Source organism: Rhinolophus ferrumequinum, chromosome 14, assembly GCF_004115265.2.
Source record: "Rhinolophus ferrumequinum isolate MPI-CBG mRhiFer1 chromosome 14, mRhiFer1_v1.p, whole genome shotgun sequence".
Classification (NCBI taxonomy): Eukaryota; Metazoa; Chordata; class Mammalia; order Chiroptera; family Rhinolophidae; genus Rhinolophus; species Rhinolophus ferrumequinum.
This window is the reverse complement of record NC_046297.1, coordinates 49,063,826-49,084,736: the sequence shown is the minus strand read 5'-3', so window position 1 is coordinate 49,084,736 and position 20,911 is coordinate 49,063,826. Positions and strand designations below refer to the sequence as shown.

Below are 20,911 nucleotides of genomic sequence, written 5' to 3'. Positions count from 1 at the left end.
TTCTAGGAATTTAGCCCAAGGAAACAATTAAAATAAAGATAATCAGTACAGTATTATAGTGAAGATAAAAAAAAAAACCTTTTATATTCTAGGAAATTATTTAATACTAGGAAACATTAACAAGATGGAATAATATAAAGTCACTGAAATCACACTGCGAAATGTTTATTGTGATAAGAAATTTTTGACAAAATATAACTAAGTGAAAAGCATTAGGCTACAAAAGATAATTCTATTGTAGATTTCTGTTTGTTTCAAGAGGTATTAAAAAAAAATCAAGTACAAACTAATTAGAATGATGACAGAATGATGGGATTTTTGCCTTCCTCTTTGTTTTTTATTAGATTTTCCAAATTTCCTGCATTAACTATCTCTTTAAATAAAAAAATTTCCGTGATGATTTGAAATGTTTTTAAATGCTTTTAATCACAAGAACTTCAAAATGTACAAAATCATTTTAAACAACTGTCATCAGTTTTAGGAACAAAATAAAACTAATGTTAATTTTTTTACTGCATCCTGAAAATTCAGCTTCATGTTATTTAAATTGTTTACTGTATACCTTATAAATATTGACTTAAAAACTATGAAAAATATTTCCATTTTAACCAAAAGTACTACCATTCTCACATAAGAGAATCCTGAGTATGTGTACATATGTGAACATACAAGCATACATACGTCTATACTGAACATGATTCGGGAAATAATTTTGTAAGGAAAAACAAAGAGAATCTGATAGCCAGAGTATAGCAGAGAATTGGAGAACACTTCCCAGAATATAGCACACATTCATTAAATGATAGCTACAATTTTAATTTTGACTCCAATTTATATTAGAATTATGTACATAACTACCTTAATTCTCTATTCACATTACATATATAGCCCTGGGCAAAGAAAAGACACAAGTGTCTTCACGCTATTCTATTTCCTATGTCAGCTATTTGTAGTATGGGAATGAGGTTAACTATTCATGCATAGTGAGAATATGCGTACGAGAATCTGATTCTATTCTCTCAAAAAAAAAAAAAAAAAAAGGAAAGAAACACTGGGATATACTTCAGATTTAGAAGAACCAAGGTAAAAACAGAAGAAAAAACCAAAACTCTGCCTGTAGATGGAGGTTAGCATTAATGCTGTGATATTAGAAAACTTGCACTAAGACCAGGCTAATCCTCTCACACTGGGATTTCCTCTTGTCACTGCAGCAAGAAAAAAGCTAACAAAAACATTAAATATCCAATAAGGGAGTTCCTACAGCATTCAACATTCTTGATTATTCTTGGTTTTTTACCCGGGCAACAGAATTTTTAAACAGCAGGGAGTATAATACTCTTTGTATATAAGAACAATTTAAACTCTAAAAATTCACAATTTTGATTCACTAAAAATAACCTTAGCTCAGCAAATGCAGGCCTTTCTAATTCCAACGAATGCCAAATGTATTTAAAAGAAAAACTTATTTCCCAAACAAAAATAATTTAGCAAAACACAAATGACCTAATTAAAAGCAATTCATATAACCAACAAATTGTTGATGTTGTTTTTCATTAAACTGTTTACTTATTTTGTTCATTTAAAATGACATGATTCATTTGTGTCACCAAATCTTCATAAACCACTAGGCATTCTGAACTTACATAGTGATGAAAATTGTACTCCTAACAAAATTTTACGTGTGTTTAACAACTTACTCATGTTCATTGATATAAAGTTCTGCAAGTTCATGCCAGGCTTCTTGGTCTCCAACAAATCTGGTAAGAGGAAAGGGATAAAAAGTAAGTGTATAGATATCTGTAAATAAATAGCATGTAGGCAAAAAGGAAAATCAAATGCAAATTCCATTTTAATTAAAAAAGATTTATCAGAATAACAAAACACAATCCTCTTGTTGGACACTCACTGTTCCAGATACTCATTCAGTTCCCGAATGGCCTCCACATTTTTTCCCTGGGCTTTTCGAATGGCAATCTTACGCTTTCTTGCAGCCTATGGGTTGACATTAATAAAGGATTAGGCCCTCATGATTCCCTGGGTTTTTGTAAAGAAGGTAATTTGACTGCAAATTATTATCTCAATGCCAGTGAAATTCCATTGTAGAACTACTGCTTAGTGGGAGTTTATAAACATACCCCATGACGTCCCACCGAGGAATTCAAACATTCCTCTAACAATCACATATGCTTTACTTTTGGTGCATACAATGTACGCATCATTTCATTCAAATAAATAACCATCCAGATTCTGATAATTACAAGACAGCAGGGAATCCTAATCTTTATCCAGACTAAAGTCCTTTACTCTGTCTCATTCATAAGATCTGTATCTTAAGAGATAGAGGAACAGTGGAGATTAGGGGAAAAAAAAAAATTTCACCATGGCCACTTGAAAGTCATTATACAAACATGGCTTCTGATAACTTTTTTCAGTTTTAAGAGAAAAATCTACCTGTGAGTCTTTCAAATGAATAATATAAGTACCGAAAGACATATTTTATAACAAAACATTTAAAACTTGCATTTTAAAGTTTAAGTGATAAATATAAAAATCAATGCCATTTATTTATGTATTCATCAAATATGTACTGCACATCTAATGTTTGACAGGTACTGTGCTAGACAGTGAACATATAAGGAGAAAAACACATCAAATAAAAAAAAACAATGACAGAGATATCGAGGGTTTGTGGTAGAGTGGGAAGAGGTGGAAGGGCAGGAAGCAAATAGGGTCCCAGATGTGATACCTGCACTGAAACAGAAGGGGCAAATAGACATTAAAAATGCAAAAAAGGAATCTGTGTGGAGGGCACTGCATAAGAGGAGGAACACTGGAGCAAAGACACAGCAGATAGCAACTTTGTGTGTAATCAAGACTACATTCGAGGCTGGAGTGGACAGTCAAGGACTGGAGGCCACTGTATGAATTACTGAATTTATATCCCATCCATCAGTTGAATTCAATGCAGAGGCTAAACAATAAAACACACAAGGGCTGGGTTAAGCTTATTAATTATGAACACGATTGCTATTGCTTTATTACATAATACACACTACAAAATGCAGACAAGGAAAATAAAATGAATGGGTTCTCTTTAGACTAATGGAGCTACTTGGATGGAGTGAGAAAGTTGGGGGCTTTTGCTCTGAAGAACTGAAAGTCAAAAAACCAGAGAGAATTAAGAGACTCTCAGTAAGACCAAGAGCAATATTTATAATAACAGTGATAACAGTATCTTGGTAACAAAAGAAAGTGACCTATGTGTTAAAAATGTATATCCTTGAATATGTGGCTCATATCTAAGGCCTAACATGATGCCTGCTACACAATAGGTACTCAAATATACTTGGAATAATTTCACTATGTAAAAATGATAAAAGCACTATAATAAATGAAAGCTTAGAAAGTCTCAAGAATTCATAAGAAAAATAAAGTTCTAAAAGTAACTCAATCCTAAAGCCTTTAAGAAAAATATTAAGACTTCAAATGAAAGCCTTATCCCAAGTCCTTCTGAAAACAGGTGAAGGTAAGTTAATATATAATTAAGAAACTAACTTCTTTTGTACATATATCTAATTTCACCAATCCAACAAAATTTGAAACATTTACTTGTTTATTCCTTTCATTTTTCATGACACTATTTCTTCCACAGGCAGTATGGTAGAGCAGAGTCCAGGTTTTTTCACTTACTAGCTTTCTAACCAAGAGCAAAATATCTAACATCCCTGTCTGTCCCCACGTCGGTAACGCCATCAATCTCCAAGTGTCAATGTAAAGCAACAAACATGTTGAATATAAATTAAATTAATTTTACCTTTTCTTTTTACCTTTGGTTTGTGCTTACCCTTTGGTTTGTGTTACGCCTTGCCAAAAGCTCTACCTTGAGATCTTTAAAGAACTGGCACAGGCTTGCTTAGTTTGATACTGATGTGCCAATCTTTATAGGATTTGCACCAGCTGAGGTTAGATACTGTATAGATAACAGTGAAACTTGAAAATATTGTATTAAAATTAGACAAGAAGTCAGAATATAACCATGAAAGCAACTAATATCTCTGTGGTCATAGTAAGATGTGTGGTATGAACACGGTGAGGACACTTAGGCACAATGAGTTTCATGAAGAAGGTTGCACTAAAAATACTCCTTTAACTTTGTTTAACTCATTTTCTCAGTGATTGAACAGAACCATACCTCTACTGTTGAACACACACCAATATTTTTAGGTCAGCAGCATTGTACAGAATACAGTCTGTAAAGCACTGTTCTAGTATTTCAAAGATTTTTAAAAATCTTTTTAAAAAACAATTCTTTTATAAACGATGGAAAATGGAGGTTTAAACAACTTAAATGCATCAAGAATTAGAAGTAGGACCTGAAAGTTCTGATTCCTACCCTAGATCCTTCTATGAAACTTCTTAGAAGAATCTAAAATATTACAAATTAAATAATTTGTTAACTAAGAGTTTTACACCTAACAAACACACCAATGAGGTATAAGAAAAGATTTTAAATATAAAGCTTTATTAATCGATTTAGGAAACATGCCCCCAAATCTCTTAATCACATAAAATCTAAGATACAGTATCTTATCTCCCAATATTGTAAAGTTTAAAACAAACTTTTAAGTGGTTAACTATTCAACTACGCAAAGCCATTCTTCCTAATGAAACTATATGACAAGTTAAAAACAAAACAAAAAAAAACAAACCTGCGTAGCAATCACTATCATAACAGGCAACAATACTATTAAGTCACATACTAAACAACAGCCCTTTCAAGGTTCTGACATAAGAACCAATCTTTATTTATCATGATCATTTTAAATGAACATTAGGCAGGAATTTCATTTCTGGCCAAGGAGGAGTAACAGGGACCAGATTTATCCTCTTGCCTAAAACAACCAAAGAACTAGACTAAATACTCGTATATAAAACAACCATTTTTAAAGCACAGGAGGCAACAAAGGACAGTGATCCCTAAGAGACAAGCAACAAATAGGTGAGCCCTATTTTTATTGCCCTGGCTCACTGCCTTGACAAAGCTGAAGAGTGCTGTGCGGAGAGAAAAAACCAGGTAGAGCCAGGTAGCCTCTGTGACTGAGTTCCAGAGAAGGAGCTGAGAGTCCAGGAAGATCAAAGAGGCTAGAGTTCATAGGACAGAGTACTGGAGAAGAGAAAAAATACAGAATAAGGACTCTGGAGGTTCCCCTTGAGTCCTCGGCTTTGTACCGATCAGTACATGTGTGTGAAGAAACTACCCAAGGCCAAGGGGAGAACTATCTGGGGGAAAAGGGCCCAGAGCTTACACAGGGCTAGGAACAGTGCCTCCTCCAACTATCCAGATTGGAAAACGCCATGATTCCTGGGGTACTGGGAATACCCAGAGGATGAAATGGGGATTAGCCCTGGTATAAACACTGAGCTGGACCTGTCTAACAAAGACCCAAAAGGATCAAGCTGTTCGCAAGTAACTTAACTGTATCCCACAAGACAGCTCAATAGTATTTATAGAACACAAAAATGGAAGGGGCAAAGGAAACTTTGCTGGATGATGGTTTTATTCGCTCTTTGATTTGTGGTGATGGTTTCTCAGGTGTACACAAATGTCAAAACTTATCAAATTGTATAACTTAAGAATGTGATGTCGATTCTACATCAATTATATGTCAATATAGTACAAAAAACAGCCTTAATTAGACTAAACGTTAAGTAGACTCTTGAATATTTATCAATTTCCGTTTGTATTTCTTTGTTGTACTTTTTCCACCTGTAAATATGCCAATGTTCTAAATTTTCTAAATTTCTAGTTTAAATTAATCTTTGAAGTCAACTGAAGTCTTAAAAATGTAAATTGTTCCACATTTTATAAGTGATTTGAATAATGGAGTTAGGATTTTTATTATAAAATATGAACCTTCACAAAGTATTTATTACCATGAATAAATCTTCCTCAAATTTGTTACAACCTTTATGTATGTAACATCACATACAAGAGGGCTAGCTAATAATTTTTCCTGAAAGACATGTCATGTCTTAAAAAAAATAGACTACTTAGAGAGAAATACTACCTAGAAAATGATTAAGATGATTAAGGTCTACCAGTAAAGTACAACCTAGAACTCCCTCCACTTCAGGTGCTGGGACCCAGAAAAAAACAGACCATTAACCAACAGAGTAAAAGCAGAGTTCTGGGTTCAACTGCCTCCAAAATTTATGCTCAAAACTCCAGGAAGTGTCGCATTCTAAAAGCATCTTCACCCTTGGCACAAAAGCAATTACATCTAATTCCAAAATAAAAATTCAAATATTTAATATATCACAGTAGACAGTTCAAAATTCAAGGCAAAATATGAAATACGAAATTCAACTAAAAAGAAAGTAATTATTGTACTTTCGGAAAGGCCTTCATTCAACAAGTATTGATTAACGGCCTACCAAATATGAGGCATTGTTCCATGCAGTGGACATAATTTTTTCTGTCAAGGAGCTTTCAAAGGATAAAAAGCTTACCTTCATTTTAAAAGCCAGTAAACAAAAAACCGACTGGTATTGGGGTAATCTAAAGATAGAAGCTCACAGTGAGCCTTGTCCAATACTTCATTTTGATAGGCTAGTGACTAAAATTTTCACTTAAGAGCTACTCTTCCAAAATAACATTCACATCTAAGTTTTAATTATTTGTATGCTTTCATTACAAAATACATGTTCATCCATTCCTCCACACTCTCCAATTCCGCTTATCCTGGGTATAGATCACCAAAACTTCTGGCCTAAGAGAACAGTCCTCAAATTACTTATTTCATCTATTCTGACCTTCTTCAAATCATCTGCCATGTTACTGACAAAGTTATTTCTAAAAATATCTGCTGGTATTTATTTTCCTAGTCAAAATTTGACTCATTCTCCATTTTCTAAGAACAAAAATTAAAATTTTGAAATGTAACATACAAGCTTGTTCACAAATGCAGACTTTGGTGTTGTATTCCCAGTCATTCTATAAGATGAACCAACAGGTCCTCCCCCATGCAGCTGGCAGGCAGGCACCATCTTTCTTGTGCTGAGCCCGTCCCAAAGGCCAAATGTGAATCTGAATTGGTCTGGTGAACTCTGCTCCCTCCATCCTGCTCATTCACTGAGGCCCCACTATACCCGACTCCATACCACAGGAGGCTTTATCAGCAGCTGAACCTTACGGGAGTCGGCAACCGGCAGAAGGTCTCACTGTGTCCTAACTTTTTGCGGAGTTATCACAGTCCCGGTATTGAGGCAGCCATCCTCGGTTTGCAGCATGGCTTCTCCCAGGTGCCTCTAGGTGCAACACAGGCAGAGACCAACCATCGATCGCTTTGTAGCTCCTACCGGGTAGACCCTTACTGGTCACAGGCAGGTGACCCGGGCCTGCACCAGAGCCCCACCCAAGAGGCCCCAGAACCAACATACTCAGAGGTTGGCTTCAGACCACAGCAGAGCACCTCCCAATGAGCCCCAGAAATGGCATACACAAAGGGCGGTCTCAACAAGCACCAGAGCCCACTAGGGTAAATCCCACTCTCTGTGGTAACCCCCTGCACAGCAGAGCATAAGCTATGGACGTGGCCAAACCCCACAGCCAGTCACCTGAGGGTCAATCTCATCTATTGACGTGCCAATAACAATCAGGGTTCAAATATAACAGGAGGGCACACAGAACCCACACAAAGGACACTCCTGGAGCACCAAGTGCAGCTGACCAGGGAGACTGTGGCACTGGGCCCCACAGGACACCTACTAAATAAGGCCACCCAGTCAAGACTGGGAGACATGCAGCCCTACCTAATACACAGACACAAACACAGAGAGGAAGCCAAAGCGAGGAGACAAAGAAATGCATCCCAACTGAAAGAACCGGAGAAAATCCCAGAAAAAGAACTAAATGAAATGGAGGCAAACAGTTCAAAACACTGGTTAAAAGGGTTATAAGGATTCTTAAGGATATAGTGAGAACTTCAACAAACAGATAGCAAGCATAAAACAAACAAACAAACAATAAAAAAGAACGAGTCAGAAGTGAAGAATACAGTAACTGAAATAAAGAATGCACTAGAAGGAATTACTGGCAGACTAAATGAAGCAGAGGATCGAACCAGCAATTTGGAAGACAAGGTAAAAGAAAACACCCAATCAGAACAGCAAAAGGAAAAAGAATCCAAAATAGTGAGGATAGTTTAAGAGACCTCTGGGACAACATCAAGTGTAACAACATTCGCATCACAGGGGTACCAAAAGGAGAAGAGAGAAAGCAAGGGATTGAGAACCTATTTGAAGAAATCATGACAGAAAACTTTCCTAACATGGTGAAGGAAATAGACATAAAAGCCAGAAGTGCAGAGAGTCCCAAAAACGACAGACCCAAACAGGCCCACACCAAGACACACAAAAATTAAAATGCCAAAGGTTAAAGACAAAGAGAGAAACCTAAAAGCAGCAAGAGAAAGGCAACTAGTAACTTATAAGGGAGCTTTCATTAGACTGCTAGACTGCTTCCATTAGACCGCTGATTTCTCAACCAGAAGGGATTAGCACAAAATATTTAAAATGAAAAGCAAGGAACTATAACCAAGACTATTCTACCCAGCAAGGCTATCATATAAAATTGAAGGAAAGATAAAGAGCTTCCCAGACAAGAAAAAGTTAAAGGACTTCATCACAACCAAACCAGTATTACAAGGAATGTTAGAGAGCCTTCTTTAAGACAGAAGGGAAAAAACAGAGAGCGATCAAAAATATGAATAAAATGGCAATAGCTACATATCAATCAACAATTACTTTCAATGTAAATGGATTAAATACTCCAATCAAAACACAGAGGGCTGAACAGATAAGAAAACAAAACCCTTACATATACTGCCTACAAGAGACTCACTTCAGATTGAAAGACATGCACAGATCTGAAAGTAAAGGGATATAGAAAGTTATTTCATGAAAATGGAAATGAAAAAAACAAAAAACAAAAAAAGCTGGGGTAGCAATACTTTTAATCACACAAAATAGACTTTAAAACAAAGGCTATAACAAAGAGACAAAGAAGGACCCAGTAATCTCACTTCTGGGTATTTATCTGAAGAAACCCAAAATGCTACTTTGAGGGGATGTGTACATCCATATGTTTATTGCAGCATTACTTACAATAGCCAAAATGTGGAGACAGCCTGGGGGTGCATCAATGGATGAGTGGATAGATAGGAGGTGGTGGTACATATATACAATGGAATATTGCTCGGCCCCGGAAGGGAATGGGTTCTTGCCACCTGTGATGGCATGGATGGACCTGAAGGGTACTGTGCTGAATGGAGTATGTCAAAACAAACAAACAAAACAAAAACATACTCATAGATACAGAGAACATTTTGATGGTTGCCAGATGGGAGGAGGGTTGAAGGGGTAGCATTTAAAAAGTACAAATTGGTTGTTACAAAGTAATCTTGGGTGACAGATGGGAGGGGGTTTGGGGACAAGGTGAAAAAGGTGAAGGGATTAAGGAGTATAAATTGTTAGTTACAAATAGTTATGGGGATGTAAAGTAAAGCATAGGGAATACAGTCAATAATATGGCAATAGCTATGTATAGTGCAAGGTGAGTACTAGTCAGAGGGATCACTTCTTAAATTATACAAGTGTCTAACCACTATGCTGTACACTTGAAATATAAACTAATATTGAATATTAACAGTAATTGAAAAATTAACATAGGAAAAAGTGAAAGGGAGTAAGAGGTTCAAATTTCCTCTTATTCTTCCTCAGAGTAGAGGTTTCAAATAAGTCATGGGGATGTAACGTGCAGCATGGGGAACATAGTCAATAATATTGTGATAGCACAGTATGGTGTCGGATGGTTGCTGGATCACTTCTTTAGGTATATAAATGTTAAACAACTATGGTGTACACTTTAAACTGATATAACGTTGTATGCTAGCTATATTTTTTTAATAAAAATCTTTTAAAAAAGAAAAAAGTGTTAAAGGAGACAGTTCAGAAAAAGAAACACAAATGGCTTTAAAAACATATTAAAAGATATTCAATATCACTCATAACGCAAATTATAACAAGATATTTTTAACCAGAGTGGCAAAGGTTGAAAACAAAAAAAGCTGGTAGTAAGCCATATGAGAGGATACAGGGAAAGAAGTACTCTTCACACACCATAGAAATGAGTACAGAGAGCTAAAAAGCCTTTGTGGAGGGAAATTCGGTAACATCTAACAAAACTTAAAATGCATGGAACCTCCTGACTCAGATATTTCATTCTAGGACTCTTACAAACGGCATCCACTGCAATGCTATTTCTGGGAGGAAGATATCAGAATCAATCTAAGGATTCCCCTAAGGGGACTCTTACAGAAACCGTTTTTCATCAAGGTAGATACTGCACATCCATGCAACGCACTGCTATGCAGCTACTCAAAGCATGATGGAAAGGATGTGCTGATAGGTCTTGCGTGATCGTTAAAATATATTGCTAGATAAAGTATGCCACCATTTGCATTTCCAGCAACTCTCCCTGTCAAAAGAGATACACACACATGCACATGCACATCGTGCGTGTATGAGAAAACATTTTCTGGAAGAATACACAAGAAATTGTCAACAGTGTTTGACTAAGTGAAGGAGGACTTGAGATCAGAGTGAGAAGAAAGGATTTTTTCACCATATATTCTTTTGTATTTTCTGTAATTTTTAACACGGTTATGAATTACTTTTTCAAAAGAATATTTCACAACTTTTAAAAACCAGGTGGGAGATGTCCCATTTCAGCAAAAATCTGAAAACTTCCAAAGAAAAATTTGAAAAGTTCCATTCTAATCACTTTATTCTTTCTTCCCTAGGTAGGCCTTGTGCTTTAATCATGATAAAGCTTACTTATGTCATTCATGAAATATAATCTCTTTCCAGAGCCCACCATTTTTGTCTCAAGCCACAATCATCTTTCAAGGCCTACAAGGCTCAAAAATCACACAGCAAGTCACCAAAGATTCAGGATTGAATCCTGACTTGATTCAGGATTCAAGTCACTTATTGCAGGATTTGAAATAAGTCTATTTCAAAGTCCATAATCTGTTCATTCATTACATCATACTGTCTCCCTAAAAGCAAAGTCAAAGTTGGTGTCTAATTCATCCTTCTGTTCCCAGCACCACGTACATTGCAAGCACTCAACAAATGTTTCATGAAAGAATAATAAATTCATGTGAGAGGCAAAGAGAATTACTGAAAGTTTGAATGAACAACCTCATTTCTATACTGGATATCTAGCAACATGGAGGCACAAGACCAATAAAAGAACTGCATAATCACTTTTAGACAATGCAAAGAACTACAGTATAAAAGCTTGAATTGTAACTATAGATGAGGATACAACTGAACTTTCCCATCTTTGAGATGATAAATTAAAGTTACTTTGGAAAAATGAACTGTGATGTCTTCTACATAATAATTTAACTATGTAATATAAGTACAGTCTTCCCTTACTAGACTTTATTAGTTCTAGGTCTTACATGGCTTTGTATGTCCCTCAATGTCTATGATAGTGCTTTCTAGGGATATAATAACAGCAAACAGTATGTTTATTCTTAGTAACACCAACACTTTGGTGGCTCATGAAATACACTCAATAAACATTTCCAGGACAGAGGAGCCTGAAGAGAGGTTAGATAAAGATAATATTTGAAGAAAGAATACATTTAGCAAAGCCGAATTTAGTCCCCTTGTTCTAATTGTTTACCTAACTAACAACTAAAGGATTTGGTTACTACCACTTCATACAGTCTATGAAGGGAATCGTTTGGATCTCTCTTTTAGCCAGGCTTAAAGCCATAAAAAGTAGAAAGTACTACAAAAAAAGAACAATATTTAATTACATATTATCTTAGATCTTGAAAAAGGGAAATAACTTATTATCCTCAACTTAAACTGACACAAAAATAAAATGTTTGTCTCCCAAATCCAAGAACATAAATTGCAAGCTATTGATTTTTAACCTAGTATGAGAAAAATATTTCTGAAACTCAAACTTTTTTCAGAAACTTGATTTCACTTTTTCAATACATGGCTGCATGCAAAATGAATATCTTTGAAACTGTGGTGAAATCTTATAACTGAAATAAATACATGAGAAAATCTTCAGGAAACGAAAAATGGTGCTTTTCATAAGAGATTATTTTATTAAGACAGATGGCAAGCCATTCGAATAGTTAAGATGAGGAAATTATTCAAAACTTTCCAATTTTAACTTTCTTTTCATTGGAAATAGCAAAAAAAAATTAATAGAAACAGTTTCTTGTTTTTGTTTTTTTAAACAGGTAGGCTTCCAGCTATTCCAAAACTTTTCCCTGAATTTTCTATATTCTGAGATCTTCACAAAATAATAAATCTTTGCCATTCAAACATCTACCAATAAAAATAAACAAACAAATGAAAAAAACCTAGGAAGTTTCCCTGGGGTACGATATTATAAGCACAAATATAAACCATTTCACAATATATACGTATGATGTCAAATCACTACATTATGTAACAAATTTATATAATGCTACTGGTCAATTATATCTCAATAAAGCTGGGGAAAAAATTACCATTTAAGCAATATACGTAAGTATTACCATAAAATAACAAAAGGGGTAAGCAGAGATCAGAGATTCATGACCAATGAATGCCTGGAATAAATGCTATCTAGAAATTGCACACTTCTATAGTAAATCATTTCCCAACTTAGCATAAATAACTTATTAAAAATGAATCAAGTTACTGATGTTCAATTATTAATATTTCTGCATTTTGTAACCCATAATCATATATTATGATTTTTTAAAATGTGCATTTTTAATGAACTACTTTTAAAAAGAAGAAATTCTTATATTGACACATATTACAAATACATGAAGGTTGTCTCTTATTTGGCAAGTAGTTCATTGGTTGCTAGATGGGCGGGAGGGGTGGAGGGTGGGGGGGAGGGTGAGGGGATTGGAGGGCAGTCGGTGACCACAGGATGGCCACGGGTTTGAAAATTAATCTGGGGAACGTAATTTGGTGGTTACCAGAGGGTAAGGGGGTTGGGGGGTGGGGGATGAGGGTGAGGGGGATCAAATGTATGGTGATGGAAGGGGAGCTGACTCTGGGTGGTGAACACACAGTGTGACTTATGGATGATGTGATACAGAATTGCACACCTGAAATCTATGTAATTTTACTAACAATTGTCACCCCAATAAATTTAAAAAATAAAATTAAAAAAAAAAAAGTAAAATACAAATACAAACTTTTTTTTTTTAATTCTAAAAATATTTTTCTTTTAGCAAGCACATGGGTGCATGGACATAATAACATAAAACATTAAAATACCTGAGGGGCTATCTAAATTCACTCTTAAACTTTTCATTACTTAAAGGTAAATCTAAAACAAGACATTATACCAATAGTAAACTAAAATGTTTTCAACAATAAGAACTTTTTTTTTCACCAGGATATTTTTAAAACAAATAACATTATATAAGTATAAAGGGAACAAATATTCTGTCCAGTAAACTATATAAATATTTGTTCAAAATTAAGATACATTAAAGATATTTGTTTTTCTTTAAATATATATATATCTATATATCTCTCTCTATATATATATACATACATATAGTTATTCCGATATAAGGCAGAAAAAAGCAAAATCAAAACAAAACACCTTCATTAATTCCATATACTAGTAACTGAAATGATTTCTTTCATTTTTCATTAAGGCAACTAAAATGTTTACACAAACAAGTCAAGTTACTATTTCCTAAACTTCAACAAAATATTACAAAAACACTAAGCTCTGCTGGTCTTTTATGGAAGCACATAAAATTCTTTCTTTCCTAATTTCAACTAGCTTCTTTCTAATTAAGATATCTCATAAGTCAAATTTTACTGAAGACTTTAAAATCTATTTTTAAAATTGGCCAATCATGAAATATTTAAAATAAGAAGATAAAAAACATGTTTCCATATGCATTTTTCCAGGATTTCAAAATGAATTAATTTTGCCTTTTGAAATAAACTTTACATGATCTTCAGAACAATCAGCTAACTTACAGTGTTAGTTGGATCTTCATGTAAAATTCGATCATATAGCTGTATGGCATCATCATATCTATTTAAAAAGAAAAAGAAACATCAAGATTAAACTGGCAGGGTTTTAAATGCATTTAAAATTGCTATCCAAGTCTCTTCCCTTCAGTAAAAGTTTACTACAGTGTTATTTTTTAAGGAAAAAAGTAAGGTATAAAGTATTTATAGAAAAACTTACTTCAAAAACATATTGATTTAATTTGACCTAAATACAAAAGTAAAAGCTAGTGGCACAGATACTTTTATGGTCCAAGATATACCTAAAATTACAGCCAATAAACATAAGAACAAGTTGAATTATAACAAATATATTCACAAGAAAATGATCTATGTATTAATTCTCCTTTAATGAATATTTATAATAGCTTTTCTTAGTTGAGTTGATTCAGTCAATTCATTAAGCACCCATTAAGTACGTATATGCAGTACTTAATCTTTGCTGGGTTAAAATCTCATAAGGGAAACAGTTAACAAATTTATCGAATGAAAAAATAACTATGACAGCATATAACTAAGAAGCCAAAATTCACATTATGTGATAGAGAATCAAAGGGAAGGATACATCAGAAATGACATGAAGAACTTTACCTAACTATGTGGTCTTATATATAGTAATCTTGATTATGGAGCAAGGAAATAGCTGAGTGAGTCTGAAATTCTTTCCTAACCATATTCCCAACCCCCAACTCCTTTCTTATCAATTTCTCCACTTCTGAATACAGATCTTTAGAGAAAGCAAAATACAGTATTTAAAAACTTTTACAGCAGTGTTTCTAAAACTAAGAATAACAAATACATTCTTGAGATCTATTCATAAGTTCTCTATGAGAAAATTTTAATTTTACATTTTTCTTTTAATGATATCTGAAAGATAGATAGATATGAATATTCTGTATCATCATGATGACATATCTTTTAACTGAACGCCCACAATTTTAGTGCTCAAACCTGTATTTGTGATTATGATTACACCAATAGGTAAGAATTCTTTACCTGAAGCAGACTACTGAGAAAAATAAAAGTAGACAATTTGTAAATGTACCGATAATATGTGAAAGTCAAATTGCAACCCTGCACAATAAATCAATCAGACTTAGCAATACTTCAAATAAAGAAAATCAGTTTGGACATCAAATACATAGTAATACAATAGGTATGCTAGCCTCATAAGAATCTGCAACGAAATGGAGAAACAGAAAATAAAACCATTAAATAATACTAAAACAAAACAATAAAGTGTATAAATAGGGCAAAATTAGTGCTACAGAGCAGGCTTTCTCACAAGACACAGTATATGAGAATCACTGGGGAATCTTCTTCCAACTATAAAACCTCTGGGAAACCTACCGGAAAACACAGAGGGAGATACGAAACCATTCATTGTTTTCAAAGTTGTACAAAAACAATACACATATGGCACGAGTACCTAGTTTTATATTTGAACATATTTAAGTTATATTATAATTTTTTAAAAAATTATGTAAAAACTGAGTGTGATGGTTAATTTTATGGTCAACTTGACTGACCATGGGGTACCCAGATTAAACATTATTTCTAGGTGTGTCTGAGGGTATTTCAGGATGAGATTAACATTTGAATCCATGGACCCAGTAAAATACATTTTCCTCCCCAATGAGGGTGGGCATCATCCAATTCCCTGAGGGCCGGAATAGTACAAAAGTGGAGGAAAGAGGAATTCAATCCTTTTTACTATTGCCTCGCTGTTGAGGTGGGACCTCTCACCTCATCTTCCCTGGCCCTAAGACTGGGATTTATACCACTGACTCCCTTAGTCCCACTGAGTTCTCTCTCAGCCTCTGGACTCAGACTCAGACTCAACTACAGCACCAACTTTGCTGGGTCTCCAGCTTGCACAAGGCAGATCCTGGGACTTCAAAGCTTCCAAAATCGAGTGAGCCAGTTTCTCATAATAAATCTCCATTTATATATAGTTCTGTTCACACACACACGGTTCTATATCCTATTGGTTCTGTTTCTCTACAGAATCCTGACTAACACACTGAAGGTCCACAAAAACGTACTTTAGTCAGCAATGTTCTCATACCCACCTGTCTATTCACCTGCAGGGCTTTTTAAATAAAAATCTGGATTATACTCCTAATAGACTGATCTCACGAAAGTGGGGACCAGGCAACTACATGTTTTTTAAAACACCATAGGTCATTCTAATTTACACAATCATGTATGAGAATCAATGATTAATGGTCCTATGTAACAAAGACACATAACATCTACTCTTTCAGATAAAAACAGTAAAACTTAAGTAAAATCGTGATGTGGTTTTCCATTAAAGAATAAGGCTTTAAAGAAATCAAAGTTCACCAGGTTTCTTAGAAAACCTGAGTTAATACTTAAATTATCGCTACCATATCAATTTTTTATGTTTGGAAATACGATAGAAAAATAATAACTATTAAAATGTGTGCTTTGGAAACTAGTACCTCTTTACAACACACTTTTACAACATAATTTTAAAAATCATTTATCTTGGACTATGGGATGTGTTTTGCTATTTACATTATCTTAAAAATGGTCTAGGAATTCATACTGCCTGAAATAAAACAAAAAGTGATATTAGAGTAGAACACAGATTCAGGAGCTATCCTTTGCAAATTTCTTCCATTCTGTCCTCTAATTCTAAATTAGTTTCTGCTAACCTAAATAATTTTATTTATTTTTCTTTATCTATTCCCTTTGCTTACTTACAGAGAGGATCCCAAGACATTAAAATGTACACACACACACACACACACACACACACAGAAAGACATGTAAGCCAAGGAATAAAGGCATTGAGAAAAACTTAATACATTTAGCATGACAAAAGCTACCATACTCAAAGTACAAGTTAACTCTGTCTTACCTAAAACACCAAGCTAAAAAAGGTAACAAGTAATAAGCTGATCCTAAAATTTATGTGTAAATTCAAAGGACTCAGAACAAAATAATCTTAAAAAAACAAAAACAAAAAAAGTTGCAGGATTCACACTGTCCAATTTCAGAACTTACTCCAAAGCTACAATATCAATACAGTATAGAATCAATATAGTATGTGATATGATAAACACATAACTCAATGGAATAGAACTAAAGACCAGAAATCAACCCTCACATTTACATTCAATTGATTTTCAACAAGGGTGCCAAGACAAATAAGAAAAGCACAATCTTTTCAGCAAATGGTGCCGGGACAACTGGATATTCACATGCAGAATGACGCTGCACACCTACCTCACACCATAAAAAAGATTAACTTATATATTAACATATAAAAAGTGGGTCAAAGACCTAAATATAAAAACTAAAACTATAAAACTCTTAGAAGATACGTATCTTTGCGACCTTGGATTAGGCAATAGTTTCTAGATAAGGACACCAAAAGTACAAGCAACAACAACAAAAAATGAGCTAAACTTCATAAAACACCAAAAATTTCTGTAATTAAAGGACACCATTAAGTAAATGAAAAAGACAACCCACACAATACCAGAAAATTTTTGCAAATCATCTATCTGATAAGTAACTTGTAACTAGACTATATCTAAAGAACTCTTACACAACTAAAAAATAGAGAGAGAAATAATCCAATTTAAAAACAAATACGAATAGACAATTCTCTAAAGAAGTAATATACAAATGGCCAATAATTCTATGAAAAATGCTCAGGATTTCTGGTTCCTGGACCAGCATGTAAAGACCATGAAGTCATCATTCCCATCCTCACAAGAAAAAAGATGAACAAACTGAACAATCCAACAACTCTCCTTTGATCCATCAGAGAATTAAAGTCACAGAGAAAACCCCTACCCCCAAAGTTGGGAGACAGTGCATGCAGATAATCATGGCTTACTGCAGCACAAGACTCCACCAAAAAGTTAGAACTAATACACAAATTCAGTAAAGTTGTAGGTTACAAAATCAATATACAAAGATCTGTTGTGTCTCAATATACTAATAATGATCTATCAGAAAGAAAAATTAAGAAAACCATCCCATTTATAACTGTATCAAAAAGAATACAATGCCTAGGAATAAATTTTGCCAAAGAACCCTATACACTAAAAGCCCTATATACTGAAAACTGATATTTAAACAAAGAACCCTATACCTGAACGGCTTGTAAACTGAAACGATGAGATTGATTTAAAATAAATAAATAAAAATGACACAAACAAATGGAAAGATATTCCATGCTAATGGATTGGAAGAACTAATATTGATGAAATATCCCTACTACCCAAAGAATCTACAGATTCAGTACAATCACTATCAAAATTCCAAAGGCATTTTTCATAGAAACAGAACACAAAATCCTAAAATTTGTATGGAACCTGAAAAAACCCCGAATAGCCAAAGCAATCTTGAGGAAAAAAAGAACAAAGCTGGAGTTATCATGCTTCCTGATTTCAAACTATGCTATAAATCTACAGTAATCAAAACAGTATGGTATGGCATAAAAACAGACATACAGTTCAATGGAACAGAATAGAGAGCCCAGAAGTAAACCCACGCATATATGGTCAATTAATTTACAACAAAAAGCTAAGAATATACAAAGGGGATAGGATAGTCTCTTCAATAAACGTGTTAACATCCCTGTGATTATATTGTAACTACCAAATTATATTTCTTAATCCCTTCACCTTTTTCACCTACCTTCCCTCCAGCAACCATCAGTTTGTTCTCTGTAGAGAATATAGTCAATATGTTGCAACAATTGTGTATAGTGTAGGTGGGTACATACTAATCAGGGGGATCACTGTGGAAAGTATATAAATGTCTAACCACTATGTTGCATACCTGAAACTAACATAAAATAATATTGAATGTCAACTGTAACTGAAAAAGAAAAGAAATAAATAATATAAAAAAAATAATAGTGTTCAGAAAACTGGACAGCCACATGCAAAAGAATGAAACTGGACCACACCCAAAAAATCAACTCAAAATAGATTAAAGACCTGAATGCATTATAAGATCTGAAACTGTAAAGCTCTTAGAATAAAATAGGAGGTGAGCTCCCTGACATCAGTCTTCATGATGACTTTTTGGATTTGACAGCTAAAGCAAAGGTAATAAAAGCAAAAAGAAACAAATCAAACTACACCAAACTAAAAAGCTCTGTACAGCAAAGGAAACCACCAACAAAATGAAAAAGCAACATATAGAATGGGAGAAAATAGAAATCATACATCTGGTAAGGGGTTAATATTCAAAAAAAAAAAAAAAATATATATATATATATATATATATATATATATATAAAAACTCATACAATTCAATAGCAAACAAAAACAAACAAACCAAGTAAAAAAGGGGCAGAGGAACCGAGTAGACATTTTTCCAAAGACATACAAATGGCCAACAGGTTCATGAAAAGGCACTCAACATTACGGATCATCAGGGAAATGAAAATCAAAATCATAATGAGATTATCACCTTATACCTGTTAGAATGGCAATTATCAAAAACACAAGACATAAGTGTTGGCAAGGATGTGGAGGAAAGGGAATGTTTGTGCATTACTGGTGGGAATGTAAATGATACAACCACTACGGAAAACAATATGGATATTCCCTAAAAAATTAAAAATAGAACTATCATTTGATCCAGCAATTCCACTTGTGGGTATTTATCTGAAGGAAACAAAAGCACTATCTTGAAGAGATATATGCGTCTCCATGTTCACTGAAGTATTATTTACATAACCAAGACATGGAACAATCTAAGTGTCTATCAACAGATGAATGGATAAAGAAGTTGTGATATATATATATGATATATATGTACATATATATCATATGTATGTGTGCATATATATATATATATATCGTATGTATGTATGTATGTATATGTATCTACATATATATAGATACATATATAGATATGTATATGGTGCCCAAAAAATGTATACACACTTTAAGAAAGGAAAACTGTATTAAAATTGTTAATACTCAATATATACCAATAACAAAAGATGAATATAAGTCACGTTTGACTTCTGCAATTAAAAGAGGTACTCAAAGTGGTTACCATCAGCATCCAGACATTTCTGATTACAGCGAACTACTGCTTGAGCAACGCTGACCAAAGTGTCCGCTTGTATACATTTTTTTGGCACCCTGATGTATAATGTAATATTATTCACCCATAAAAATGAAGGAAATTCTGCCATTTATGACAACCTGGAGGGACCTTCAGGGCATTATGCTAAGCGTAATAAGTCAGAAAGAAAGACAAATACTATATGATCTCACTTATACGTGCAATCAGAAATAACCTGAACTCTTACATACAGAAAACAAATTGGTGGTTGCCAGAGGTAGGGGTGGTGGGGTGGCTGAAATAGTTGAAGGTGGTCAAAAGGTACAACCTTCCAGTTACACAGTCAGTAAGTCCTGAGGATGTAATGTGCAGCATGGTTACTATAGTAACCAACACTATGTTGTATATTTGAAGGTTGCTAAGAGAATATATCTTAAAAGTTCTCATTACAAGAAAAAAGAATTTATATACTATGTGTGGTGACAGATATTAACTAAACTTACTGTAATCATATCACAGTATATTCATATACTAATTCATTATGTTATACACCTGAAACCAATACAATGTTATGTGTCAATCATATATCAATAAAGTAAATAAAAACAACTTCCATACCTTGAGTGCCTGTGAGTGTCCTATATGCATACAGCATTACCAATTCCCAAAACAACCCTAAGAAGTTGATAACATTCTTGTTTTACAGAGGAGT

General features: G+C 34.0%; 1 protein-coding gene across 3 annotated transcripts in view; it reads right to left on the bottom strand.

Annotated features, from left to right (window-relative positions):
- EMC2 (ER membrane protein complex subunit 2) overlaps nt 1-20,911 on the bottom strand; it is a 72,475-nt gene that overhangs the window by 40,660 nt on the left and 10,904 nt on the right. For all 3 annotated transcript variants that reach the window (XM_033126569.1, XM_033126571.1, XM_033126570.1), the window contains exons 5-7: nt 14,098-14,155; nt 1,907-1,992; nt 1,698-1,757 (exon numbers count right to left, since the gene is read on the bottom strand). In XM_033126569.1, the coding sequence (XP_032982460.1) occupies nt 1,698-1,757; nt 1,907-1,992; nt 14,098-14,155 (204 nt within the window). The remainder of the gene's footprint in view (nt 1-1,697; nt 1,758-1,906; nt 1,993-14,097; nt 14,156-20,911) is intronic.